Source organism: Amblyomma americanum, chromosome 6, assembly GCF_052857255.1.
Source record: "Amblyomma americanum isolate KBUSLIRL-KWMA chromosome 6, ASM5285725v1, whole genome shotgun sequence".
Lineage (NCBI taxonomy): Eukaryota > Metazoa > Arthropoda > Arachnida > Ixodida > Ixodidae > Amblyomma > Amblyomma americanum.
Genome location: NC_135502.1, coordinates 41,807,767 through 41,835,756, shown reverse-complemented (window position 1 = coordinate 41,835,756; position 27,990 = coordinate 41,807,767). Strand labels below are relative to the sequence as shown.

Here is a 27,990-nt window from a genome sequence, read left to right as displayed (position 1 = left end):
ATGTACGGCAAGGAGGAAGTCCGAACACTGGACAGTGTGCTAAAGGCAGTCAATGAGGTCGACAACCTGCCGAACTTCAAGGAAACGACGTGGAGGTTGATGAAGGACGTCGGATTCACATTTGAAAAAAAAAACCAAACCTTGCACTGATTGAGCAAAGTGACATCATTGCCTGGCGTCGCAGGCACCAGCAGGCGATCAAGAAATTCTGAAGACTGCAGGTACGAGCCGTTCCTTGCTTATTTTCTTACGCAGCACGTTTAGACAGGCTTCATATAGAGCTTGATGTTAGCTTTGCAACCTCATAGTCGTAACAGTGAGTGTTGCTTCAGAATAACACATTTAAAAGAAATCATCTTGACCACGTTGCTGTTGCCGACCTTTTCGTAGAGGTGACGTTTCACGGCCAGTTTTGCGCTGCGTTTGGGTGGGGCACGTGTCTGCATGGGTCAGATTTAATCGCTAAATCCCAATTGGTGTGGCAAGCAAAAAGAACAAAAGTGCCAATAGTGTTGTAGCATTGCAATGGGTAGTGCCATCTCGTCGTCACCGTAGGAAAGAAAAGGAACACCCACTGTATGCTGCCCGCTGTTTCGGTGGTGCGCGACTGCTGCAAACGTTGGCAATTTTTGTTCGCAGTCGCCGCAAGTGAAGAGATCTCAAATGTTGCCGAATTAGTCAAGTGCCCCATGCAAACATACAGTGAATATAAACTGGCTACCAAATGCCGCCTGGGCACGAAATATAAGCCCAAACAAGGGAGCAATAAAGCCGAGATAATTCTTTTTCTCGATTGTCTTTGAGCGGCTGTTTGTGAGAGTGTTCTGCAGTATGTTTCAGTGTGTTGCCTACTTACATGCTGCAGTGTGTTTGTTTACTTAAGAGCATTAACTCGTGCGCTCGGTTGCTTTGCATTTACAGGTGCATCATCTACCTAAATGAAACCTGGGTCAATGCAGGGCACACAAAAGAATACGTCTGGCAGGACAAGACTGTGAAGTCTCGGGATGCCTTCCTGAAAGGTTTAACAACAGGATTGGCTGCGCTTTCGGGCAAAGGGGCCCGTTTGATCCTTGTACATGCTGGGAGCAGTACAACAGGATTCGTGCAAGACGCTGCTGACTTCTTCAGAGCAAAAACGGGCAACCACGCTGACTACCACTCTGAGATAGATGGCAACTACTTTGAGAAGTGGTTCACCGACAAGAATTTGCCAAACATTGCGGCCAATAGCATTGTCGTCATGGACAATGCTCCATGTCATAGCGTGGCTCTTGAAAAAGCACCTACCATGTCTACGCGCAAAGCAGATATTCAGCTTTGGCTCACAAAGAAAGGTGTTCCGTGGTCACAGGACATGGTGAGGGCAGACCCGCTGGAGCTTTTTCAAAAGGTAAACACACCCAGCATTGTGTACCATATCAACACCCTGGCAGCTACCCATGGCCACGAAGTGCTTATTTTACCACCGTACCACTGCGAGTTCAATCCCATTGAACTTGTCTGGAGCCAGGTGAAGGGATACATCGCAAGTCGGAACAAATGTTTCACTTTGGCTAAAGTGGAAAAGCTCCTGCCGGAAGCACTGGCGTCTGTAAGCCAGGAAAACTGGCAAAACTGTTGTGTTCATGTGGAGCAAGTTGACGCTGAAGCATGGCAGCACAATATGATTGTTGACGCTGAAATTGAACCGGTTGTCTTCAGCATTTGTGACTCGTTCAACTCCTTTTCTGAAGAGACGAGCACTCATTTCAGTGATGAAGATTTTGAGTGGCATCGAGGAACTTGTTTGACTTCGAATGGATGTGTAATCCACATGCTACTGAGAAGAGAGATGACTCATCAGCATGCTGTGATCACCTTTATGCGTGTGTGGGTGGAAAGGAGAAAATATGTGTGCATGTGGGTGTGTGTGTTGATCAGTCTACCGAGGGAAGAGAGAGGACTCATCGGCATGCTGTGATCACTCGTGTGTGCATGTGTGTAAAAGCACATGCTCATTAGCATCAAATTGTATCAGGCAGTAACTTTTAGTGTAGGTGTTGAGGTGGATGTGAAGGATGTGGTGGTGGGGGTGGATAAGGTGGTGCCAGTGGTGGTGGTGGTCGTGTTAATAGTGTCTCTATAGAAGTAGAATTTGTAAGGGAGTGCAAATAATACTTTTTCCATTTAGAATAGGAATAGTGTTGCACGTCAATGTGTGCAGTTTTTGGGAGATTCATTGCAGAAAAATACAGTGGAGCATAATCAAACGTGTCAATTATTCGAAAAGTATCTGAAAACCTGAGAGCAAATTCGATTCGTTTGAAGTAATTTTGAACATGTAGTTTGGTTCATTTGACTAATTTCACAGGAATTTATTCAATTTGCAGTCCAAAAATTTCGAACATTCACACACCCCTAAGAATGGGCCTCATTTTGTGTGTGAGGGTTGGGAATGGTATGTATGGGTGTCTGATCTTCATGTCCTGAAAAGGGAGTCCTGGTTTGGTGTTGTCTTACGTTACTGTCAATCTCTGGTCGTTTTGAAATGTTATGCAATGCTGCAGTGCCAGTGTTGAGGTAGCCAGTGCTGCAAGTTTTGTCCTTAATTTTGGGGGGTGTGAATGATTTCAAGCTGGCTCTTTCTCGGTTAAGTGTGAATTTGTTTCGAGTCATGTCATTGTTAGTAAATGTCGCAGGAATTTGATTTTGTTGACTGAAAATTCACTGCTTTTTGAACCCTGTCCAGATATTGGTCAGGTTCTCGTATGAAATGTTCGATGGCCTGCACATCTTTTTTTTCAATTTTGGAGCACTTGACTGGTTGTGTGTTGGTGTACCTCCACTGCACATGTCCTTTAATTTGTATGCACTGTAATCCATGCCACTGGCTGTTTCCAGAATAAACCATTTCTCGCAAACACTGCAGGGTCAACATTCTTTATTGTCCTGTCTCATTGTTCGCTCTTTCGAAATATTTTTTCATAGCGTTGTACATTTTTTACTGCATTCTTAGGGCTCCCACAGTTTGGAACTTTTTACCTAGCTGCATGAAAATCCTGCCTGAGCAGCTTCTGCTCTTCTATGAGAGCAGGGAAATCGAGACAAGCTGACTTGCCTTTGTATTGCCTTCTTATACATTTGTGCATGACAACAAATCTAACTATTGAGGCAGTACTATTTTCTGTCACTGTGAATCAAGACTATGTTCTGAATTTAACACAACATGGGAAAACAGGCCATATTGTTGTGGTGTGTGTATAGATAATTTGACCCATCAGTTTAAATATACTGCTCTTCTGCCCCATGTAATAAATAGCCCAGTTATAGAGATCCCTTTTCAATGACAGGAAAACGCACTTTGTTTAAGAAAAATATCTTAACAAAAACAAAAGATTTGCAGATATGCACAAGAATGTTGCATATGTGCAGTCGGGAAATAGGCGATTAAGAAGTCTAGAATATGGTTTCTGCGCTCATGTGATAAACCAGCTTTCTAAATTAACAGACATCCTCTGAACTTTACGATCAGTAAAAATGATTGCTCTCGCCATGTCCTTTGGGCTACTCTACAGTACAGTGCCAGACGCTTTTGGCGAAAACTGGATCCGCCGCTAAATGGTTGCACGGAACAATTCATAACATGCCAGGTACATTAAGAAAGGCCCACAAAGGAGTGAGTTTCTCGGCAACAGCAAAATCGAAAGTTGCAGACGGCCGCTTGTTAATCGGGGCACGGCGCAGCACTCACCACTGTGCTAATTAAACCCGACGAATGAACGTCATCCTTTCACACAGGAAAACCGCCACTGCTGACCAAAAGCCGGTGCGAGCTCACCGGCAACGGATTTCGGACAGCTCACATTAACGCGGTATGCCTCAATTGAACAGATGCATGCAGTTCATTTCAGAACGTGGCATAATATCCAAGCGATTCTGAACAAAACGAGATTTCTCATTCAAGTCACGCGAACTGCAACTTGCGATGGAAAAAAAAATGTGCCAAAAAGTTTCACCATGCGGGATTTGAACCCACGCACCCCCAGTTGCATGTTGATTCTCCGGAGCGCCGCGTAAGAGCACACGGCCACAGAACAGCGCGGAGTGATACACCTCTCTATTCCACTCCTGTGGAGAGTGTTTTAAACTGCCCCAACTCACTCTGAGTGAACAGAAGTTCGTTTGGTTTATAGGGGTTTAACGTCTCAGCAACTCAGACTATGAGAGACGCCGTAGTGAAGGGCTCCGGAAATTTCGACCATCTGGGGTTCTTTAACGTGCACTGACATCGCGCAGTACACGGGCCTCCAGAATTTCGCCTCCATCGAAATTCGACCGCCGCGGCCGGGATCGAACCCGCGTCTTTAGGGCCGACAGCCGAGCGCCATAACCACTCAGCCTCCGCGGCGGCCCTGAGTTAACAGAAGTGGAGCAGCTCTTTTAATAAGGAGTGAAATGTGGGAGAAGCGTGCAGTCCCCCAAAAGGAATCGCAGGATTTTCGGAATCCACCGAAATTTGAAGTATATGAACTGCCATATTATCAGCAGACAGCACCGTCAGGTTTCTCCTTAATGTTCTCAACATGAGGGTGCCACATACTGCACAACGAACGATGATTAAAGTTACTGCATGGCACGGCAGAGCTTAGCACGGACACGTGAGGGTCTACGATCGAGCACCGCTCACGGGTCGAGCACTGACTATACCGGCGACACGTACGAAGCGCAGTACATATGACGACGAACCCTAACGCGCGCAAGTCCAGTGCTAGCGAACGACACAAACTAAACGGCTCACGTTTGTCCTCTCGCGTTACAAAACGTGCCATAGATGCCTTCACCCGGGCCGGACCGATATCGACAAGGGACTGGAGTTACGGAGGCCGTTTTCAACTGCTTACATTGATGGGAGACAACGCAGAACGCGCTTCTAGCCGCTCCACGTGTCAATGATTTGTATAAGTACACCTGCTGGATGCGATCCAAACCGGGACAGGAAAGAGAGAGAGAGAACAAACCGAAAGAGCACCGCTTCGCGGGCCACACATACAGAGCGTATGAAGTGAGGAACACTCTGGCACACCAGGCGGAAACCCGGCCACCATGGGTCGACGCGGAATCTCTCTTTGTATTCGTCGCCGCCAGTGACGGACAGCAACAACACTCTGCATGTCGATTCGGCTCGGCGGCCGGACGAAGAGTGGGAACAGCAACGGTCGCCCCTCTCTCCGCACGGCCACTGTTTCTCCGCCGTGGCAGTTTCAGCTGTTGGCTTTTCAGCGACGTCTCATAAATCTGAGCGCCGTGTGACCGCGCGGTAGTGTAGAGGTGCGCTTGTTATTTCTTTCTCTGTCCACACACACAGAAGGCTTCTCAATAACGCCGAACCCTCGTCCTCTGTCTCTTCCCACCCGTGCAGCCTGTTTCCTGGTGCAGTGACTCACACAACAGCGTCGTCTACGTCCGTCTATACTTTCATTGCTAATAGAGTGCAGCACCGTAGAAGTTACGAAGCGCGTTTATGTGGGGCCCCAAGTGCGGACATTAGAGCAGAGTGTCGCCGACCATCCGGAAAACTCACGACGCTCACCGGTCTAACACCGCGCCATCTGGCGGCATGTTCTGAAGCGTGGAGTATAGTAACGCTTTGTGTTGACACACTAAAGCTTTGCTGGTCGGCTGACGACAGCTGTGGCGCTTGCAGCGCTGCACGGTTTTAAAGAGGCGTAGCTGTGCTCGCAACGGCACAAGCGACAGGTCCGCCGATCCGTCGGTCGGGGTGTGCCGCGCGGACGTGACCTCAAGTCGTGCGTGACTTATCGGCGCCGCTCGATCAGTGAGTGTACGCACAACAGCACGCGCCGCCAGCGGCAGGAAGACGAAGGTGATAAAAATGAAGTAGCCATAATGGCGGCCGCAACGGGAAAAGCCCCGGTACCGTTATTTACGGCCGTCTCGCAACGCTACTAGTGTCTAGCGCGCAGATTGCCGCGGCTGGCAGAGGACGTCGCCGCGGTGCTGTCACTGCAGCCGACGTGGGAACTCGCTTCACGGGATTGGCGCTGTCCTTCTGAACGATGCATTCGACCACGGTTTGTGTGGGTGGCGTCATGTTGAAGTGAAGCTTGCTTTGTTTCCGGTGCTACGGACGTAATATGACATGTCTTGTTGCCGGGTGGTCAGAATTAGGTTGTTAGTGGCATAATACGAGCGGACGTTGAACTGCACAAATGAATAGGTCGGAAGTGAGCGGAATAACGCGTATGTGAAGTCTGTGCACTTAACCTGTGACCTTCGAGAATTTGGCGTACTGGCTCCGCCGGTATGCAAACCGAGCGTTTCAGTGCCGCACTTGTGGTGCAACATATTGCGCCTTTTAATGTAAAGTATACACGCGGGCGCCAAATGTTAGCACTTTAATGGTTCTTTTTGCGTCTGACGCAAGTTATATTTGGAAAGGGCTTGAAGTGGCGTTCGCCATATCGGTGTTTGCCATCAGCTCAATGATAATTATATATGTAATTTAGTCAAGAACAGCAATAATATCTTAAGAAGTAGCAGGAGGTTCGGACCAGGAATCTATTATGGAGCCGTTCTAAGATAGTGCTGTTCATAGGGTAGGAATAACTTCACCGAATAGCAGCGACAGCTGCTCGATGAATGATGTTACAGCGTAGTATGTCGTAGCCGAGAACTCCCTTGTTTGCATACTGCACAGAGACTATGTTTTTAAGTTATCAGGCGGGCCTGAGCCCTAGGGACCTGTGGTCCGGAGTCGCGGCTTTAGTATGGCGCTCTCGAGGTTGTGGCACGTGTGGACATGCGACGCTGTGGCCCTCCTGGCTCCTGGGCACAGTGCTCCTGTGATTGAGTGTACCAGGCACGTACACCCCCCCCCCCCCCCTCCCAGACACACACACTTCCCGGTTTTTCTTTGCAGGGCTATTGTTGAACATCTGCAGCTCAGCAGCGCCCCCCCCCCCCCCCTTTCCGTTCTCACGCTGGATGCAAGAAATTAGCTCGGGCCTCACTCGAAAAAATATTCTGGCTACGTGTTTGGAATGCACTCGTAGCAGGGCCCTGTGATTATACCAGTTGCAAACTACCCTTAGAGCCCATATTTTGAAATCAGGTAGTCTGATTTCTGGGCCAGAACTGGGAGGTTATCAGAGTGTTGCTGGCCACAGGGGCAGCAACATAAACTGTGTACAAGTTATGAACTCCGAGGTTGTGAACAATCTGTTGCCGCAGAACTAACATACATCAGAATCAATGAGACAGGCAGCAATGAAACTTCAAAGAAATAAATGTCTGACAGGTAAAATGAAAACTGTAACAAGCCAATCAAATCAGCGCTTCTGAGGTTAGTGACAACGGATTTAGCACGTATTTTGACCGAGTGACTCGATAAAGCTGGATTAACATTACAACAAGAAGGAAAAAAAAACCAAGCAGAACCTTCATAATCAGATACGCAACATGAAAAGTATTAACGCAATGCCTTATAGGAAGTTTAGTCGGCACGTGTCCAACTTAAAAAAAAAGAACAATGAAGACCTTATTGCTGAGAAATAGTTTCTGCATTCATGCAAAGTAATGGCACAGACGTATACGGCCTAGTTGGCTTGCTGCGCATGCACATTGGCTTAGTGAGGACGCGTGCCTGGCGCAAGTATGTACTCTTGTATGTCGCTGTTATCGTAAAGATTTCTCATCCGTGCTTCTTTAAGCACCCAACCACATTCGAGGGCAAAAGAAAGAGGAGATACTGCGCGAGAGAGACGATTTTCCTGTCTACCGCGCTGTTTCCGCTATCTGACACCAATTAGCCTAAAGCGCCGCCTTAGCAAAAGCAAGAACCAGAAAGCAAGGTGTATACCACTGCGACAGCCGTTGGTGTATGCCAGCATTGTAGTCGTGTCTGAAGATTTCAACAACAGCCAGCAGACGCGGCACCATGTGTCCAGTTCCACCCATCCCCGTCTTCGCTTGGCAGCCCAATGTTTCATCAACTGGCCCACACATGCATCAGATTGGACGCTGAAGTGCGTATGCATTCTCTGTTGCTCTTGTCGACAACCTGCCGGAGACCCCTTATGGCGAATCCCAAACGGCGATCCGGAGAATCTCTCCAAATCCGCGAAGGAAAAAGATAGGGAGGCTAGGGACCATAACGTCGGGGTCCAATCAGAGCTCAGGATCTGAATCCACATCGCCCATTGAAACATACTCTTCAGATTCGCGGAGCAAGAAAATTGCTCTGGATCGCTGATTTCAATACGCCACTATGGCTGGCGGTCTTTCGAAGCGTTGTGCTCCCCGAGCCGTGGTTCATGCAGTGAATACATGACACATCTGCCCCGCAATGTCACGTTTGACGCATGTGCGCATGCATGCCGAACATGCACGGTGACAGGTGTAATGTCTCTGTACGGACATTATGGCGCTCTAAGCACGCTTCTTTACTTTCTGTTGAGCGCGCCTTTTCTTAAATTGCGTGCGTCGTGGCGAGCAGGCAGATAATATGGGCGTGGTAAGTTTTGGTGAGGAAACGGATAGCGCGTGATTCCACGCGGTTGTAAATGAGCGGTGTACACCCGTTTTTTTCCTATTTTATCACTGTACTGTTGCATTTAGGCAGATTGCTGTCACTTATTTGCAGGATAGTGCAAGGCGCATGTAGAGGTTAAGGTCATTCACTCAGTATGTTCGGTTTATCAGAACTTTTTTCGCCTGAGCAAGGAACAGCACACCGTGACTGATAAGCTGACCCGCGTTGGTGCTTGTAGGTACGTATGGACAGCCAAATGTCAAGCACAGGAGAGGTAGACGTTCAACATTACCGCACTTCGTACTTAACCTTTGTCTGTTCTTGTATTTGTTTCTAAATATCCACGCTTGTCAGTACGATGTTACGCTAACTAGTCCCCGACCAAGCTTTGCTCACTGCGACTTCTGCGTAGACTCCTCTATAGGGGGGAAGAAAAACATTGCTTTGGGGTCATGCTTGGAAGAGGTAGATTTTTCAATCTGGAGCACATGTGCCGCAAGGAAATATTAAACCATCAGTCAAATTTCTGACCTTAAGCAGAATTCATATTACTTATGGCAAAGAAATCATACCCCTTTGGCACGCTCTGGACTGGTTTTGAAGGTTGTTTTTTTTCACCGTGAACTTGGGTGTGAATAGTTTTTCGACTAACTGAGGGAAAATGAATTTCAGTTTTGTTTGTTTTCGTAACTAAAGTCCGCATATGACAAAAGTGTGCTGTTTTTGCCTGCATGCATTTAGGCCACTGATTTCACGCACTATGAATAGACGGTGAGCAGATGCACGTGACTATCAAATGGTGTGATTTATAAGATGCCGGGCATTGGTTGGTCATACATATATATACACGCGACGGCAGAGGCGGCGACGGACTGTAGTACTTGTCTGCCTAAAAAGTGTCCATTGTATGCACTGAGCCACGCACATTTATGACCGCACGCACGGCTGTTTTTCACTGTCGAAATGACTCATCTGTTAATGTACCTGGAATGATGACGTGTCCTACCATTATTCGGATTGTAGAACATTTGTAGGTGAAAAACATTTTAATGCCTGTCCGAAAAAAAAAGATGGTTGTAGGCGTGCCGAAATGGATCTCTGAGTGCAAGGAATTTGACGAAGAAGAGAGAAAAGAACAACAACAACTTTATTTTTGTATACGAAACACCACTTTTACTCCGGTATTATGTTACAGTGTAGTCACACAACAGCAGTATAATAGTTATAATACACAAGTTCAAAAGACACACAGGCACCGGGCATTCGAAAAGGCGGAGTAGAAAATACTGAGTTGTTTTTATCGGACAAGAGAAAATGAAGGGCGCATTGCTTTTTCCTAAATTTCAAAGGCTATGTATGACAAAGGCGTAAATCTTCTTAATACATGGTTGCCACAGAAGCCAAGCCCAAAATACTTCGCCATATAGATGCAATAGGCGAATAAAGTTTACAGGAGAACCTGAGCTAACATAACAGAAACATATACGTTTACTTTTGGTTCGTTCTCTTAACAGCAGCACATAACTTGTTAACTTCGCTAAGGAAGGAATTCTAGCACAGGCGTGCCTCCGTCACTGCATGCACATGGACCTTGGCGTTCAAATGCCCGTCCAGCCGCGCATAAAGACCGGATTAGAAGTGGATGGACTAGGGCTGGCTAGGACTAAAGCCCCTAGATAAGCTTGATCTAGGGACTTTAGTTAGGACCGGTCGTTTGCATGATGTGCTGATGACTCACCTGTTTTCTGCTTGCAGATCAGAATTCGTTTCAGAAATTGTAGAAACATTGTAGCAGCGCCTTTCAACACGTTAGATGGCCCTTTTTTATTTTTTTCTCCGTTGGGCACAAAGAACATCTGATCTTTTTTTTTGTCTGCACAGGGTATAAAGTGTCGCAGGGGAACTTACACAAATGTGTGGGCACGAGTGACGTGCGGCAGCAGTTGACCATTTGAAAGCGAAGGAAGGCGTGTGTTGTTCAGGCAAATACAGCACGTAAGAGACGACAGAGCAGACGCAGTACAGGTTAAGCGCAGAAGTAACAAAACACAAGGAAAACATCGCTTCGAGCACAGCTCGAACTAGAAAACACCCTGGTTTGTCCGAAGTAAAACTAGACCACCTACTTTTGGTGTTTTTTTTTTCATCAAAAGTAGTGAACTAGCAGCATGTGATTCGACCATCAAACATGAACAACGTCACAACATCGAAGCAGCTTTGATGTGTATACGGGGCAGTGGTTTGTGGTTTAGACTACAAAGCGGCTTATAGTCTTCTTTCGAGTCACGTATGTTTGCAAGCAGCGCGGGGAAACAACTTACTGGGACATAATGTGCTTCAAATACGAATCATCACTTAGATGAGAGTAATGATCATGAGATGAACAAGAGATGTACGCTATAATGGGCACTCTCGTCCGCTAGTTCTCGTTACTGCAGCCCTCGCAGACCTGAAGCCACCCACTACACATGATGCAGTACTTTGTTTATGCTTTTCAAAGCTGTGGAACGGAGAGCACGGCACAGAGCAAAAATTAAATTGATTATTGATATATCCTGCTCTAATTTTTAGCAATGCTTGGACAGTATATTTGTTACCTGCACTGAAATAAACAAAAACAATGCACTTTCTTTTTTTAAAAGATGTAGCACCTAACGCCGTAGTCTCCAGCTTTCGAAGCTCTAAACTTGTGTTGCGTCTTTCAGATCTGTAAAAGTGACGTGCTGTTCTGCTTTCTTAAAAACAGTCCAGGTTTCATCCCTACTGAGAAAGCTTATCTTCGTCGCTGGTGCAAGAAATTATTGTGAATTTAGTCGCTTTAATTTTTCTTCGAATGTTTATCGTGAACTAATGGGTATTGAAGGCCGCACCTGAGAACTAAGCGCTTCAAGGAACAAGGTGTGGCTGTGCAAAACACGCGCCGAAACCAACTGTCGCGACGACTTGCATAACTTTCTGGTGTCACACAAAGCTGTGGTGCAGTAAGCATCTCTAGCTTTTTGTTTGTAATTCCCATTAAAACAGTATCGTACGTTGTTCTGCGTAAATTTAGTAAGAACAGTGTCGGGCTGCAGTTGCTGCAGTAACTACGTGCTTATACCATATGCACAGAGTGCACTTGATATCAACTCTCCTGACATAAGTAGCGGTCAAGAGTTGCTCCCAAGAATGAACTGTCTCATGTATAGCGCTACTGTGCGTTTTCGCGTGAAGAAGCATTCGGTGGGCAGTTTTGAGATGTTCTCAACATGACACCACAACGTAGAGAGCAAAACAAGCCATGAGGGAACAGCCTTTCACGCACATCGCTTCTCATATTAGGAACGTTCTATCTTCATTGGTTCTGCTGCACACGTTGTAATATTGGACAAGCGAATGACACGGAAACTTCACGTACACACAAGCACAGCACGCTTCTTCATACACTAATAAAACACGGCACATGAAACACATTTCAGGGATCGACTTGAAGACGCACTTTACAACGCTGTAGTGATATGCAAGGTGCCTTAATTGTTGGCAATAATTGTTGACAAGGGTCTTTCGCGACTCGGTTTTTATTGAAGAGACAGCCGTGGAGCTTTATTTTGCTATTAAGTTTGACAAAGAGCGGGTAGTTTGTGGACTAGCCATTCACACTCTGTATCCAATAGACATGCTGTATTTTTTTACACGTAGATGCAACTCTCATATTGACACATGACATGGCAATGACACAATAATAAGCGCAGGTTTTTACAGCTCTCACGAAAGAAAAGTGAAGAGTAGAAAACGGCGCCAGAGTTTTATTTTGTTCAAAAAACAACGTTTTACGGCCGCTTGGAGAACGAGCCACTGCTAACTGTGAGGAAATTCACCGGTTCAGTAATAAAAAAAACGTGAGGGCATTATTCCAGAATTCCCAAGGCAAGTTTTCAGAAAATGTGCGCGCACTATACTTTCGCCTGGTAGCATGTTTCTTGAAGCAAATGGCGAATTATATATTTTAATGGCAAGAAGAAATTGGGACAGTTTATTTGAAGACAGTAGCAAGTCTTCAGAAGGAGGCTTACGCCACTGGTCACTGCACTTCTAAACTAAACTATGTCGATCTTCTTAACTTTGTACCACATTTCTAATTTTTGTCGTCTTTCCTTCTGGTTAAGAAAAAAAAACGCAAACAAAAGCCGCTGCTGAGACAGAAAGGTATGCTGAATTTTAGTCTGAGCATGAAGTGCCGTCCCAAAGTCAATTCTTTATGCAGATGCAGTGTCTTGTAATGAAGATGTGCGCCAACATCGATCACCTAATTCGCCTTCGTGCTTCGTGACGCCGTCCACAGACACTGAAAATTTGGACCTCCACGGGCCGGTGATAACGCTCACATTATTAAAGTAGACCCAAGCGCCCGTCAGCAGCAAGTGAGTCAAGAAGCAGAACCGAGAATAAAGAATAACCGCACCACATACGACTCTTTACGCATGCACACTCAGCAAAAAACAACGCTTTTTCAAGGACTCGTAACATTTCGGTAAGCGAAAGCTCAAAATGTACAATTCACACCTGTACAAACACTCAACGACTCCGCCTCCTCGTCTGAAAATATTCGCACACTAGCCACGAAGCCCATCTCGCGCGTTCTTGCTTCGCGCAGAAAACGGGCTGCGTGGTCAATGGCTCAAAAATGCGCGCCAAATACACGTAGCGATAGCTCATTTCAGTGCGGCATATTTCGCTCGGAAAGCACACATGTGCTAAAACTCGGCCCCTTATAGCACAGCACAGCACACAAAAGATATCTGCACAACTTTGCCGAGAGCATGCATGCTTAATTTCGCGGGGAAGACGCTCGATGGGCAATCGCGCGCATCGCGTAGCTGTGCCATTCTCGGGCAACTCTCTCGTCATGAAGAAGCCCCTGTACAAAAGTCTCGCTTATATCACACGCGCACCGGTCAAAACCAGCTCGAGGGGAAAAAGAATGCATAGCTCCTGTCTGTATAAAGTTCACTCTCCAAAACTCTATATGCGCTCGCGCCTGTTCCGCTGCTAGACTATACTTGGTAAGATCCTCGTATCACAGTCACCCGGGCTCGGTTGCAGCAAAGCAAAGCATAAACCAGGTCTTTAAGGTAGCGTTGAGACAAATGGTTTAGTTTTGCTAAACATCGGCAAAGCTATCGCACGTTCAGACTGAACGGCAAGGCAGCTTTCCAAGACCCCGGGGGAAAATAATGAATAAAAAAATGGCGGTGGTTTAGATCTGGTTAAACCTGGAGTGACGCGATAGCTGCAGCTGGCCGAGTGGAACTTGGTCACGTGACCAACCACGTGATCAGCCACGGCGCCGCGCAGCCGGCAGCTGCTCCGCACCACGTGACAGCGTGGCGGCGCAGCAACAGGGTGCCGGCGCCGCCACGCTGAAGGCTCGAAATGCTGCCGTAATGTAGCTATCGCCACAAAAGCAGCGTATGTAGTTTTTTGCATGTTTTGAATGTTAGCCTGTCTTATGCAGTGTTCCTGTGACCGAGCCCTTGTCTTCGTTTAAACTAACCTCTCCTCTCGTATACTTCTGCATAGGCAATGACTGAAGACTCTTGCGCGTTAAGCCATCGTCACCCGGTCTTCTGAATGCACTTGTCTTCGCTCCTGGCGGGTAAACCTTGGATACTTTATGCACCGGGAAGAGCAGGGACAGCTGTCATCTGATGACGCTAGCCTCTCCTGCCGATCCCTAGATGTCTATCACAGCTCGTAGTCACACGCATACTCTGTGTGCACATGCCATCAGCGAAACAACCGCGAATAAAACGCAGCATTTAGAAAAAAAAACATGGAGACAAACATTACAACATGTGATGTAGACCTTGCATCGTGTTTCACTCGTCCTCTGTTCCCTTCACTTATTGCGCTACTGAGATAACGCACGAAACACAAATTCTACAAGTGTTGTGATGAAGTCGATAATAATAGCAAAAAGATAGTATATCTGAGTGTCTTTCGTTTAGCCTGCAGGATAATAAAATTAACCCTAAAGCTTTTCATTGGCACGTACTTTTCACTTGTGTAAGCCGCAGTAAAAGAACGGCATTCCCAATAGTAGCAGTTATTTCTCAAAACATTGTATATTTTAACACTGACATGTGCACACAGAGCGATAGTGCATTTGCAACCTTCATCGTCAGAATTGCACTTCGGGTTTCATATTTTTCAATACACGGTACGCAACTCTTCCTGTGTTAAACATGCTAACGCAATTTTTCAATACCTCTGATACCGAACTATTTGCTTAAGAATGAGATGGTTCTATCCGTATAAGTGCAAAAAGTGAATTACTGTTTCTAGCTGGTAATCCGTAGTGTGCAGAGGCGCCTGTCTAGTTCATAGTGAGTATTTTGTCCTCAAGGCCGAATACGGATAGAAAAAAGGTCGCTCCACTGCTTTTGTGAGTGACCGGACAGATTCCAATTGCTCTTGGCGACGAAACCGCTCTCATTTAATTTCAGTTATGACATGTATGTGCAAATCGCTATCTGAAAAGCGGTGCTTAGCTATGCACTCGTGTAAGGGGCGAAGATTTTAGCCTCACACGGGTAAGAATATTTTGCGAAGAACAAAGTAAGACTATTTTCAAGTTTGTCGCCAGGCCATGCCTATTTGAAAAGAACGGGCTTTACGCTTATATTATCACTCCCGCCATGCTACACAAAAAACCAGCACCAACATTAAGCTCTTGACGGAGTCCCGATTCAGGCCGGAGTCGTTTTTTTGTTGAAAAAGCTACTGCGCATTGCGTACCTACTATAACCTCCGCAATGCTTGGACGTACTCATGATAGAACTGGCTTCTAAATACCGTCCAATGTGATTTGGGCGAGCACACTGTACGCACGTTCTTTCAAGCAATAAATTTTCTAATGTGCTCAGGTAAGCACACGGACTCGCACGAAAGATTTTTCGGCCGTGTACGGCGAACCGGCTTGGCAAAGCTTGAAACAACTCACTTGTCCGTCCGTATTGTTCATTTGTTTACAGTTAGCAAGGCATGACTGTAGAAAAACCTATCGTAGCAAAATACCATGGTCACACACTGTATCCTTCGTCTCCTTTTACGAACGATCTAAAAATAAAACACTTCGCAGTCATGCAAGTAACCAGTGTACAAAACTAGTTCAGTCTTCGAACAAGCCAGCGCCTACCATTCTTGTGTTTCAGTACGCTTAAGCTCTGCAAATCTTCTCAAGATACGCGCGACTTAAACTAAGCTTTCTATGCCACCTGCTCTTGTGGCAACTGCATATGGGCTTGTTTTGGGCTGCCCCCAAGGACTGTAGTGTGTTATGCACTATGTATATGCTTTCGTGGCCTTGCTATCCTCTATACTTTTCTTAACGGCGTCTTAGTAACAATATTGAACAGACTATAAACGGAGCGTTCCCATTTTTGATATGAGTTCATTAATAATTCTTGATGCTTAACTTCGTGGCTTCCAGACGTTAAGCTTTCGGAAGGCATTCATGCCGACGCTAGAGACCTACCGTATTTCCGATGTTGGTGAGTTGTACGGAAAGAGGAGAAAACTAGCAATTGGCTGACTGCAAAGCGAAGCTTTAGTTTGATTGCAAGGTCAGTACCAAACTTTTTGTGTGTGTGTGGAAGAATCATCACTGGAGCATATCTACAATCGTTTTTGTTCCTGATGCTTTACTACTTTAAATGGGAAAAAAATGTTAAGTGGAAACAGCACACTTGCGTAAACCTCATGCGTAACGCATGATATGCACAGTGGTACAGTCGGTCACCGTTTTCATGGTAGCGCAAGAGTACCGGCCGGCCGCTGTGTCAGCGTTTCATGAAGACGCTCACATATATGATGGCATAAGTGTGACCGTTAGGATGACATGAGCTCTCCACGCATGCGCCTATCCTTGCTGATTTTGTGGTTCAGAGCCGTGAAAAGGCGCTAACACGACTACCGGTCAACGCTCGAGCGATGTCGTTCAAAAACCGACCTATCGCACATGCTGCCTCTCTTCGCACTGGAGCCACGAATGCACTAAACAAAGCTTACTGTTTTACCCCGCACGGTAAACTATTTCATGACAAAACGAAGTAATCGACGGTTGCCAGCAAATAGACGAAGAAAGGAGGCTATGACAAAATTAACCATTGATGACGCCTTTTGCGAACTGCTACAACCATAAGTGTATCCATGGTGGACAGGCGTAATAGTTTGCATAGCCACCACTACGTATCGTGCGCTTGGTTGTCTGAAGTGCAACCATAATTCCTGTCACGCATAGACGGACACGACCGCACTAGTGATCCCCTTTTCCAACATTATTCAACTGGAGGATAGAGATATAAAACCACTCAGAACACGTGCCCTTTGTCGTACAAACGCGACTCGATCAATTTGTTACTCCTAATTTATAAAGTGGAAATGAACAAGTGTGACCATACTGCGCTTCCGGCCGCTGTCAGATTTAGCGTGAACACGTTTCAGGCCTGTACTATTTTTTTTTTACCGGCCGAAACTGCGGTTTTATGTTAAGCTGTGGAAACTTAAAACTACCTCGCGGCGGGCTCCGACAGAGTGCGCTGGATGTGCTACGTTCTCTTAAATTTACTTATGCTGAGCTACGTTTGAGAGAAAAGTGAGCCTACGTGTTCACGTTAAGTTTGGCACCGACTGGAGAGCGCGTACGGAGACTGACCAACATTGTCTATTTAAATGTCGCTCAGTTACGCGTGCCCTTGGCTCATGTGTATATATAGCTCTTCTATAGACGCGTGCAACGTACACGTTCACATACACACGTACACACACATAACTCTCAGCGTAGATCTTGCTGCCTCGGCCACTCACGCAATTGGAATAGAACAGAACGCAACGCGTGCACACAAAGCTGCTATGAAGTACACAAACAAACAATATGTAAATGAACAAACTTAAGCTCTTCGCGCACCTGGGCGCTATTTGGCGCCCTTGTCATCGAAACAACAGGAACAATATAAACCATTTGTGTATTTGTACACACACAGTCACTGTTTGTGCCTCTAAAGAACAAGGTAAAACAAAAAGTAGCTTTAAAAGAGGTCCTCAGCTCTTTGACCAGACCGTCTCTACAGACATTCTGCCAAGCGAATTCCGCGCTAAACCGCTGTTGGGTTCGACGCACGATAGAAGCTCGGAGACGAGATATACCAAGTCGTCGGCGGGCGTTGGACTTTGCCATAGTTCGAAGAAAGGTCGAGCCATCAGCTTGCCCTGATCCTGCTTGTGTGTCGTTCTCGAGGGTGAGGGAGAGCTTCGGTGGGGTTGCGTTTTAATTATACTTGTATATTGTTAATTAGTAGCGAGCATTTAATTAATCTGTGAGCACCTCCGACGTACCGGGACGACCTAACGGTGAATGCAGCCACCTTCTTTGCATGAAATTCATTTTTTTTTCCAGTCTACCCGGAGCGACGCGTCGTCCAAGCAGCGCCTGAAAAGAAGGAGAAATAGAAACCTCATTTAAGCCAAATGCGCACTGCACACAGCATTGCACATAACTCCGCTCATACAATACGAGTGACACAGGAGTACCTCGCAGCACAGCAGGCGCACTGCACACAGCATTGCACATAACTCCGCTCGTACAATATGAGTGACATAGGAGTACCTCGCAGCACTACAGACGCACTGCACACAGCATTGCACATAACTCCGCTCGTACAATATGAGTGACACAGGAGTACTTCGCGGCACTACAGACAACCGATTCAGAGCCTAATACCCTTCGTTACACACCGCGTTACGAACCCCGGTTGCCGCGAATCTCGGTTCGCAGTTGCATACGCCTGTCACACGGGCGCGCTAGCCCAATGTCACACAAGACAGAATTGGGCTAGTTATTAACCTCGGTTAAGGTAACCACGGTTATCGCTAAGCACATCCCTATGGGTACGTAAAAAGTGGCACAGACCACTCCCGCGGAACATCTCTACACCTCTCATCATGCAGTTCAACATATATGTGTTCCCACACATACCTATGGGTACGTAAAAAGTGGCACAGACCACTCCCGCGAAACATCTCTACACCTCTCATCATGCAGTGCCTCAACATATATGTGTTCCCACACATACCTATGGGTACGTAAAAAGTGGCACAGACCACTCCCGCGGAACATCTCTACACCTCTCATCATGTAGTGCCTCAACATATATGTGTTCCCACACATACCTATGGGTACGTAAAAAGTGGCACAGACCACTCCCGCGGAACATCTCTACACCTCTCATCATGCAGTGTCTCAACATATATGTGTTCCCACACTTACCTATGGGTACGTAAAAAGTGGCACAGACCACTCCCGCGGAACATCTCTACACCTCTCATCATGCAGTGCCTCAACATATATGTGTTCCCACACATACCTATGGGTACGTAAAAAGTGGCACAGACCACTCCCGCGGAACATCTCTACACCTCTCATCATGCAGTGTCTCAACATATATGTGTTCCCGCACATACCTATGGGTACGTAAAAAGTGGCACAGACCACTCCCGCGGAACATCTCTACACCTCTCATCATGCAGTGTCTCAACATATATGTGTTCCCGCACATACCTATGGGTACGTAAAAAGTGGCACAGACCACTCCCGCGAGTCTTAAGCGAGCCTGTGTAGTGTTTCACACGAAAACAAAAGGACGGCGGAAGTACTCTCGGCTAGCAGATGGCTTCGTTTCCAGCTGTATGTATGTCGTAAGTATAAATACTTACATCGCAACGCGTGGAATGTGTCAGATTCTTTTTTTTCGCGGCAGTAAGCTCGTATATTTCTCGAGACAAATTCCGAAACCATGCGTCTGAGCTGCAGGGGCAGCGGCAGAAAGAAAAGTTAGACATTTACTGCGCACGTGTCTTCCTGCTTTTTTTTTTCTCTCGCTCGCTACTTCGCAGATATCGTGGAACAAGAGAGACTCTTAGGATAATCGCAGGCTCTCTATACGGCGATGGTTGTTCCGTCTTTTATTGTTTCGTTTTCTTTTGTTTCGTTTTCTGACTGCGCGTCCTCCGGTACGTGACCAACGCGCCGCAGCGAGAGATTCTCCGAGGAACAAATTTTTTTTTTACTGCGCTAAGTGCAGCGCCATTTCCACGTTGTTGCTCCTTTGTCGGGCCGCGCTGCTGTTCAATAGGAGGCAGCACTATAGCGCCTCGAACGCGGCTCGTCCACATTCAAGCAAGAGTGGCCCGTTCACATCGCGCGGGAACACCGCCGGCCTAAGCCCCTCGACCCTCCGTCCCATTAGCCCTGAGGAACACTACATACAACCCCCCCCCCCCTTCTCCACCCATAAAAGAAGAACAATGCCAAGCACGGACCGCGTTGCCAGTCGGACGAGAGGCAGAGACGAGCGAATAGCAAAAAAAAAAAGATGCTGCGCGTGGGGGTCATAATAAAAGCCGGCCCGCACGTATTCGCTGAAACCACTACGTGTGCCTACAAGTTTTGGCATATATCTGAGGGGTGAGCGATGCGGCGACGACTGAGGCGCGTCCGGAATTCCGAGGCACCGAGGTTCTTCTATCTATTTGTATATTCTTTTTCATAGGGGGGGGGGGGGGGGGGGGGCTTTTCTCAAGCGTTACGAATCACGCGTAAGTAGACGATTTTTTCAAAATCTTCGCATGCGACGAAGTAACGCAGAAAGTTTGCGACAGGGAGAAATCACCCTATTTTAAAGGAAAGAAGTCTGCTTTACAGCGTTAGTCATGTGTGGACTTCCGGCGGATCAAACGGCGTCACGTGCCGTGGCCTAAAACAACTTCCCTTTGCACTGCAGGCTAACAAGGCTCTTATCGGGTTGATCCAAGGAGTGCGGCACCCACAAAACTGTACAGTCGGGGAGAAAAATTTCTGGACCGCGTGCGCCGTAACTGAAGCCGATAGCTCTATTATTATTCGCCGACTGGAGGCCACACTTGTGGAGATGAAAGAACATGATTTTGACTTTTACCTCCATAAGAGTTGCATTTAGCCAGCGACTAATAATAGAGCCACCCGCTTCGTTTACGGAGCATGTGGTTCAGAGACTTTTGTCCCCGTCTGACTTGGTGTGGTCATGCGATCCAAGTGGAGATCGCCCGTGTGGACCTTGACGAGGGCGCGTGATCATGAAGGGGGAGGCAAAAGGCGCCGTGCCGCTATCGCGCTTACTTCTTCGCCACGAATGAGGGAAACAGGTCTGGCCGTTTTATTTATTTATTTATTTATTTATTTATTTATTTATTTATTTATTTATTTTAAGCTTTTTCATCGTCTGGATGACTCGCAGGGTAGTAAGCTGTAGCCCATTATAAAAAGCCCAGTACTCCTCCGCTTTCGAAAGTGGCACAGTCAACGTCACTTGTGAAGTCTTACTGAATAGCTGAAGTTTTGCAGGCCAGTCGGATATTTCGTACCCATTTAAATCCACACCTTGAAGTGAAAAATTCGTCGGAGGCACTTAGATATCTCTTAACTGCGGGAAGGCGAAAGCCGTTTGCGACTCATTGTACTGATTTGAATTTGCCGCGCTTGAATTCATTTCACGACAGAGGAGAAGAGCAGCAGGCGCGAGAGTGGCAGAGGAAGCGCTGACGTCACGCCGCACATGCGCAGCGCGTCACGTGATATCACAAGGTCACGTGACCTAGGTGACGACGTAACGGACGGACGGTCACCTCGAGTATGAGCCATTAAAGGCTATCGCCTTAATAGTCGTCGCAACACATGGCATAACTGCGGGCTTCTTGTTATCTTCCGTGGGGAGTACGCATGGGTTTGCACGTGCAAAGCTAGCTGTCGCTAGTCGGATCGGGCCATGCAAGAAAAGATGGCACGGAAGAATGTCGAAAACTGAGGCCTCGATGGACGAGGGGGTTCGGCCGGGGGTGCGCTCTTCCTCTCGCTATTCTCTGTGCGGTGCCGGCGACATCAAAGAAGGCCGTCGAGACGCCACCGCGGCGGGCCGCCGCCGAGTAACCACACCGGGAGGGGGAGAGGCGCGCCTGTGTTGCGCGCATGATTTACCGGGCTCTCACTGCACCCCCCAACTCGACCGGACGCCGAGAGCGGCCATAGGATTTCTATTCCTTGTTTTTTTTTTCAGTTCTTGTGCGCGGAATAAGGAGGAGGAGGAATAGACTACTTTCTTTTGCTTTCTATTTTCGGCGATATCTACCGCACTTCCGTGCTTCTCGACCGTGTCGCTGCAATCGTGCCCCCTTTTCTATTTTCCCTTCTAAATTTTTCTAGATTGTCGTGAACTAGTCAGCTGCGTATTGCCTCTCTCTTGAATATGAGTCACTTGTTCTGTCGGTTATAAGAAAAATATAAATGAGAAAAGCAATGGAAAACTACAAAGAAAGGAATTATGGAGTCCTAGACCTCATCGATGATGTGTGGCGCAGAATCCATCGCACGGTATACGGGACCCGTATCTATGCAGACGTTTACATGAACTCGGCAGTGTGCGGGTCTAGTTGAATATTCGAGAGAAAGAGCGACTTATGAGAAGGAAAGCAGTGACCAATGTTTTTCACTTTCCCTCGAAAAGGTGACTCTACTAGACTTCTGTCGAGCTCATTTAAACGTAGCATATGGCCACACTTCGAAGAATGGAACGCTGTCGTCCCGTTCAAGAAACTGTTAATGGGGCCAGAGCTTACTGCATGGGCGTTGTCTTTGAAATGTGTTTTGGAAAAGAAGATAGATTTTTGACTACCATTGCGTTTGGCAAGGCAATGAAACGATGGCCGCAGAGCGCAATATAACATTCATGCCGAAGAAATACAAACAATACATGCGTCGGGGACATAAAGAGGACATTGGGTTCCAGCAGCGAGAAAGATTTTCAGTGCTTCAGCCAAGCTAGTCACTGGTTGACTCTTGGGTAACAGGTCTCTGAAGATGAGAGTATGTGTAGCACCAAAGAAAGACGAAACAAGCCGCTAAGTGGAGCCAGACAAGTATCCAAGGAGCAGAGCCCTGCACTGCATGGTACGAGACATGCTTCAATGCTTCTTCCCATTCTGTTTTGCCCACTTGACGCGGCATTATTAAGGCGTTCTCTAAGCACTGAATTAAAAACATATTTAATCTTTCGTTAAACATGCACAGTCGGCGTCAGAGTTTTGTAGAGCGGTCCAGTAGAGTACTGCTCGGCAAACAATGCGACATCGAGCCGCACTTTGTGCGTTCTAGGGGAAACGCACGCGGGAAAGTAGGGGCTGTTAGACATAAAAGCCAGATAGGCACGACCACTTTATCTGAAAGCCGCCAGCAGCAGTGCCTCGCTAACGCCTATACCGCCCTACTCAAATGTGTCACCGTGTCAAATGTGTCCGTCTGAGCGGTCCTTGCGCAGATAAACTTACGCGCAAGCGCTAAGACATGCTTTGTAGCTGCTTCCTTGCTAAGAAACGCTCGCGACAAATCGTCAAGCGCTACAAGTACTACAGCGCTGTGTGCGGGCGAGGCCGCCGTAGGTTAACGCAAGGCGATGAAAAAGTGTGTGGGTGCAAAAGGTCACGCACGTCGCACCACATAGAATGCGGTCTCGCAGAGAACTGAAGTAGATCATCCCACTTGGCGCGAGTACGGGGCGCGAGGGGCGAAGGCTGTAAATATAAAACAGTCCATATGCGCTACAGACATTTTTCGGCAAAAAAAAAAAGAGGCAACGAGACATACAAGGACTAAGAAAAGATACAACACACACAGAGCCTTCTGAATCAAAAGACATAGAACGCATTCGTGGGCGGTTCGAGGCGCGTTTCTCCGCATGTTCGGACGATCCCTGCGTGCTAAAATGTCCTTTTTTTTTTCGGCTTTCAAGTGCTTTCTTTTTTTTCTTTTTGTGAGCTTCACTTTTCACGAGACGTGTTCTATGGGGGCGCATTAGCCGCTGCTGTTTCCCTCTATCGGTAGCTCTTTCTTTTGCACACTTTTCGCAGCTTCCTCGCCCTCCTTTCGTTCCTCTTGCAGATACAAACAAAAAACAAAAAAAAACAGGAAAGATGGGGAGATGAGGGAGGCCGTTTCTCATCGGTCGCTCTTTGGACGTTTCCTGCCGAGGAAAAGACGACGGACGCTGCAGCCGCCGCGGTACTCGCGCGCAAAATTCGCCGGCACGATCCCGTGGCGCGGGGCGCAGCAGAGAAGGGCTAACTGTTTCGCCGAATCCGCGGCGTAAAGTGTAATATAGTTCCTCGGCGTCATCGGATGAAACTAAACACTGTTTCTAAAGGCCCCTCTCGCGGCGCGAACTGGTGCTGTACAGAGAAACGAGAGAGAGAGGATGAGGAGGTGAGCGATGGAGCTCGGTGTCGTGTGTGTTGCGGGTACGTGATCGCGGAAGGTGAAAGCCAGCGCGTATTTCACCCGCTGTTCACAGCTGCGGAGGCCGTTTATTGTACCTCGCGCACTTCCAGACAGCGGCGGCAACGGTGGTGCTACAGGGGCGGTGGCTTCAGATGTTTATAAGGGATTTAACCGCAGAGCGCTCCCGGCCTGTCTGTGGCCTTTGCGAGCGCGGTGCGCTGCTGAGAACAGAACGCGACATCCGGCCGTAGCTACTCGGTTGCTGGCGAGGGTACTTGCTGGCAAGCGCAGCGAAGTGGGCATCCAAACCACACAGATTAATTATGCCAGCGCCGCACACCGAACACGGCAGCCGCGGATAGTTTAGATTCCGTTTGCTCAGCTTGGCGGGTTAAAGCTTAGCCGTGTCCGCTTTGCGTGACAGAATTCAAGTGTTGATTTAAAAAAAAGAAACAAGCTGATAAAAGCTAGAAACTACACGCACAGCCTGCTTAGCGTGCCTCGTCTCCTAGCTGCTCTGTTCTTTGAGAGCGCTTAAACTTTACCGGGCTTGAGCTCACCAGCAACGAGCGAAGAGGTGCTCGTGCTGCTGTTAGCATCACACAAAGGTTTTACGCAGTGCAGTGAGTGAGTGAAGTGAGGGTCTGTTCAGCTCACACTCCTCTGGTAGCGATGAGAAAGAGTGGAGTAGCCAAGGCGGAGCCTTATTCGTTCATCCTGGAAGGTTAGCAGACATGTCTACATAGCTGCGAGCGATGAAGAGTGATGGAGGCAGCTTTGGTTCCGATCCGAAATGCTTAAAAATTTCTTTTCGATTCTGCACACGCTTAATATTATCTGATGACCCCCCGTACAGGGTCAGTTAACGACGAGGCGTACATTTTGCCATCACACACAATTTGAAGGGGCCACTTCGACTGTTGTCAGCGTACGGAGCCCTGGGTTGATGGTACGCTGACGCGTACACACCTTTGGTGGCCTGAGCTGACTGAAAGCCAACTTGCGGGAAACTTTATTTTTCGCTCATCAGTTATAACGAAGTCGGAGGCACGCCGAAATTTATTCTTTATAGCTGCTGCTTCGTTATATAACAGTACGCTGCTGTCGCATTCCAATGTGCTTACCTGTCACTTAGTATACCCGAGCAACATAGCCTTTGTTTGGGGATCCACTGATGCGCGTTGAGGAGCCTTCAACACGCGTACCGAGCGGCCCGTACGTCGCCAAATACACGTGCACCAACCGATTACAGCAGACTTCGCAACGCGCGCCCCTCTCTTCCGCAGCCCACAATGGATTCAGAGGCAAATAGAAAACGGGTTTTCGACGAAACATGCCGTAGAGGAGAGGGACAAAACTATTCAGAGTATTTGGCTCAGTTTCCTAGGCGATGAAGCGGATACGAGCCACTGTAAAAGAGGGCTCGCGGCGACAATTTCGTCGCAAGTACCCGTTTCGGTTGACTTCGCAGCATAGCTCGCGAGCACGTAGGCAACAACAACTCCTCACATTACATGAGTGCCTTGCAGAGAATGCGCACACCAGGCTGAAGGCTTGGATGATGGCCGCCTTCCGGTCAATGGAAATTGTTTTGCGCTATCGTTTTCCGCCGCCTGGCCCTGTGAAACTGGCGGGGCTCTGCTGCTTTCCAGCACACCAAATAAAAGTTGTTTCAATTAATTAATTAATTAATTAAGCACACCGGGTGTACTGCCAAACGATCTAAAACATGCGACCATGCTGCGAAAACAGAACTAAACTGCAGATGCAGGAAGAGAAGCAGAGCGCAATCGCAGTGAGCTGTGCGCAACGAAGAGGTTGGAGAACGGTCGAACTGCAATTAGCCACATCGAATGGTTACAGAAGGGCAGGCCACCTTTATAAATTGGCACGCTCAGCGCGAAATGGCCAGTCGAGGGCGTTGGAGGTTCGTTATTACATACAACTGTAAGAAAATTTTACTTCCTAAAAATTAAAACATCAAATACTTAGGCTTCTATGGGAGCTCCCAAAGGAATGGCTATTATTTCGTTATATCCAATATTTCGTTACAAGCCACTTCGCTATAGCGAGGTTCGACCGTATACGTATCTATACAGCAAACGCTCTCCTTCAGGGTCATTTCGTGTCTTCTTCGAACTCCTCTAAAGAGTGCTCGCATTGCCTGTCGGTAATGGAGAGTGGGTTGCGACTTGGAGGAAGGAAAGGCGCGGCAACTTCCTCGCTACCGTACGCTGTGAGCCGTATAACCTGGTACTGACAATACGCACCACGAGGCAAGGAATGAAGACGGTGAAAAGAGAGAGAGAGAGAGAGAGAAAGGGGTACAAGTACATACGACGCAGGGTCCGGGGCGCGCGTCCCAGAACCTTCTTGGATGAGCCCACCATGCTCTAGACCGCGCATGACGTCGCAACTTGCCATATTATGTCTGTGCATCGCGGGCGCGTCGGTTTGGACCAAGTGTCGGCTTATTTCCAGCGCCGTGCCCCGGACAAGTGCATAGACGTCCCAGTCGGTGCTCATCTCTGGACGTTCCGAATCGTCAGACTGATGAACTCTTTAAGCAAATCTGACGTTTCTCCATTCATCGGGGAACGCGGCCTCGCAATCAAAGTTCGTTCGTGTGCCTAATGGTCGTTTCATCCAACGATCTCCCCTCCTCCGCACTACCGCCCCGCGCAGTGGACGGACGAGACAGACAGGACGAGATGACAGCGGACCCGACAAAGGACGGAGACGCCATCCAACCAACTGAGCGCGCGTCGGGGGAAAGAAGATGCTGCGGTGTTTCTTCACGCTCCTCAGTGAGGGTCGTGATCAAGACAGTCTGCACGGAGATTATGTCTCCCCGTAGATATATACCGCGGCCATGCACGGCAAGCACGGCGCATGCGCCGTCGAGGCTCAAAAGACACACACCGATGGAGCGACGGCGGTGGCGTACCGCCTTCGACAAACAAAAGAGAAAGAAGGCGCTGCATTTCTGGAATCACTGCGGTAATCCCTATTCGCTCCCCCGCACACGGCGCTCCCGGCACCCCCCCCCCCCCCCCCCCCACACACACACACAGTTCTGGTCGGCGGCGTTGGAGAAGGGGCTTTTATGCACGCATTACGCGTCTTGCGGGCGTCACGAGGGATTATCCGCCCGAGACGGTCATTTAGCGGACGAAAAAAACGCCGCCGGTGGCGTCGTCGGCACGAGGAAGGCCCTTATTCTGACGCGAGACGAGAGACAGGAAGGAGGCGCGACGCTTGATTTATCGTCCATTTCCAGAGTGCAAAGGTAGAGAAGGTTCTTCGCGTCATCGGCGATGCCGGCAGTGCTAATCTTTGTAGGGTTTTGCTTGAGTTGCGCTCCGTGAATATGAACGTGTGGCATGTACGAGCCATGCGACGCCGTCTGAAACACTTCGTCTTCATTCATGTGCGGACCGTGCCGGTCTGTGCGTCTATAGCAGCGAAATTTTCGTCAAAAAAAATACGCAGTCGTCAATTGTTGGGAGCAACTTTGTTCGGCTTCGTGGAAGTTTGGTGGTGTAGTCTAATCGCTACTTAGCGTGTAACCAGCTTGTTAAACTTGACCCCTGGGTCAGGGGATGAAAATGATATTGTAGAGATAATCACTAACACGGCTGACATATAAATGTGAAAAAATGTGGCAAATTAGAAAATTTATATTGTACAAAGTGGCTGCTCAGAGTCGGACACCAACAGAAATCTCCGCTCAGGTAGTTAGGGGAGACGCTGTATCAACTACGGACCTCCTCTCGTGCCTGCTCTTTTGGATACCCTATTTGAAATTGAGGTTGAAGTTGAAAGTTTATTTATGATGTTATTTATGATCACATTGCATAACAGCGACTCTCTTTCGTCATCGACTGCAGATCACGCATTTATAAGTGCTAGATTCGGGGGTAATATTAATCTTTAAAGATAAATTGCTGCTTTTTTATTCCTTCATCATCCAGTAAATCATGAGCGATACCTCACCTGATCCCTGTGCAGGCTGTGCTGTCTCTGTGCCTGTTCTATGCAAGCGACCGCTTCTTCATCTCGGATTTAGGAGCTTTCCTGCACGGCGGCTAAGACGATCTGATAGCCTTGCTCAGCC

General features: G+C 47.8%; 2 protein-coding genes across 3 annotated transcripts in view; one reads left to right on the top strand and one right to left on the bottom strand.

Annotated features, from left to right (window-relative positions):
* On the top strand, positions 1 to 27,965 carry LOC144095228 (uncharacterized). The gene is made up of 3 exons (XM_077629013.1): positions 1 to 95; positions 922 to 1,594; positions 27,885 to 27,965. The coding sequence occupies exons 1-3, from the start codon at positions 1 to 3 to the stop codon at positions 27,963 to 27,965; spliced, it is 849 nt and encodes a 282-aa protein (XP_077485139.1).
* The window catches only part of LOC144136680 (uncharacterized), a 151,663-nt gene continuing 133,346 nt past the window's right edge, over positions 9,674 to 27,990 (bottom strand). For both annotated transcript variants that reach the window (XM_077669203.1, XM_077669204.1), the window contains exon 5: positions 9,674 to 18,002. The gene's annotated coding sequence lies outside the window, so the exon portion shown is untranslated. The remainder of the gene's footprint in view (positions 18,003 to 27,990) is intronic.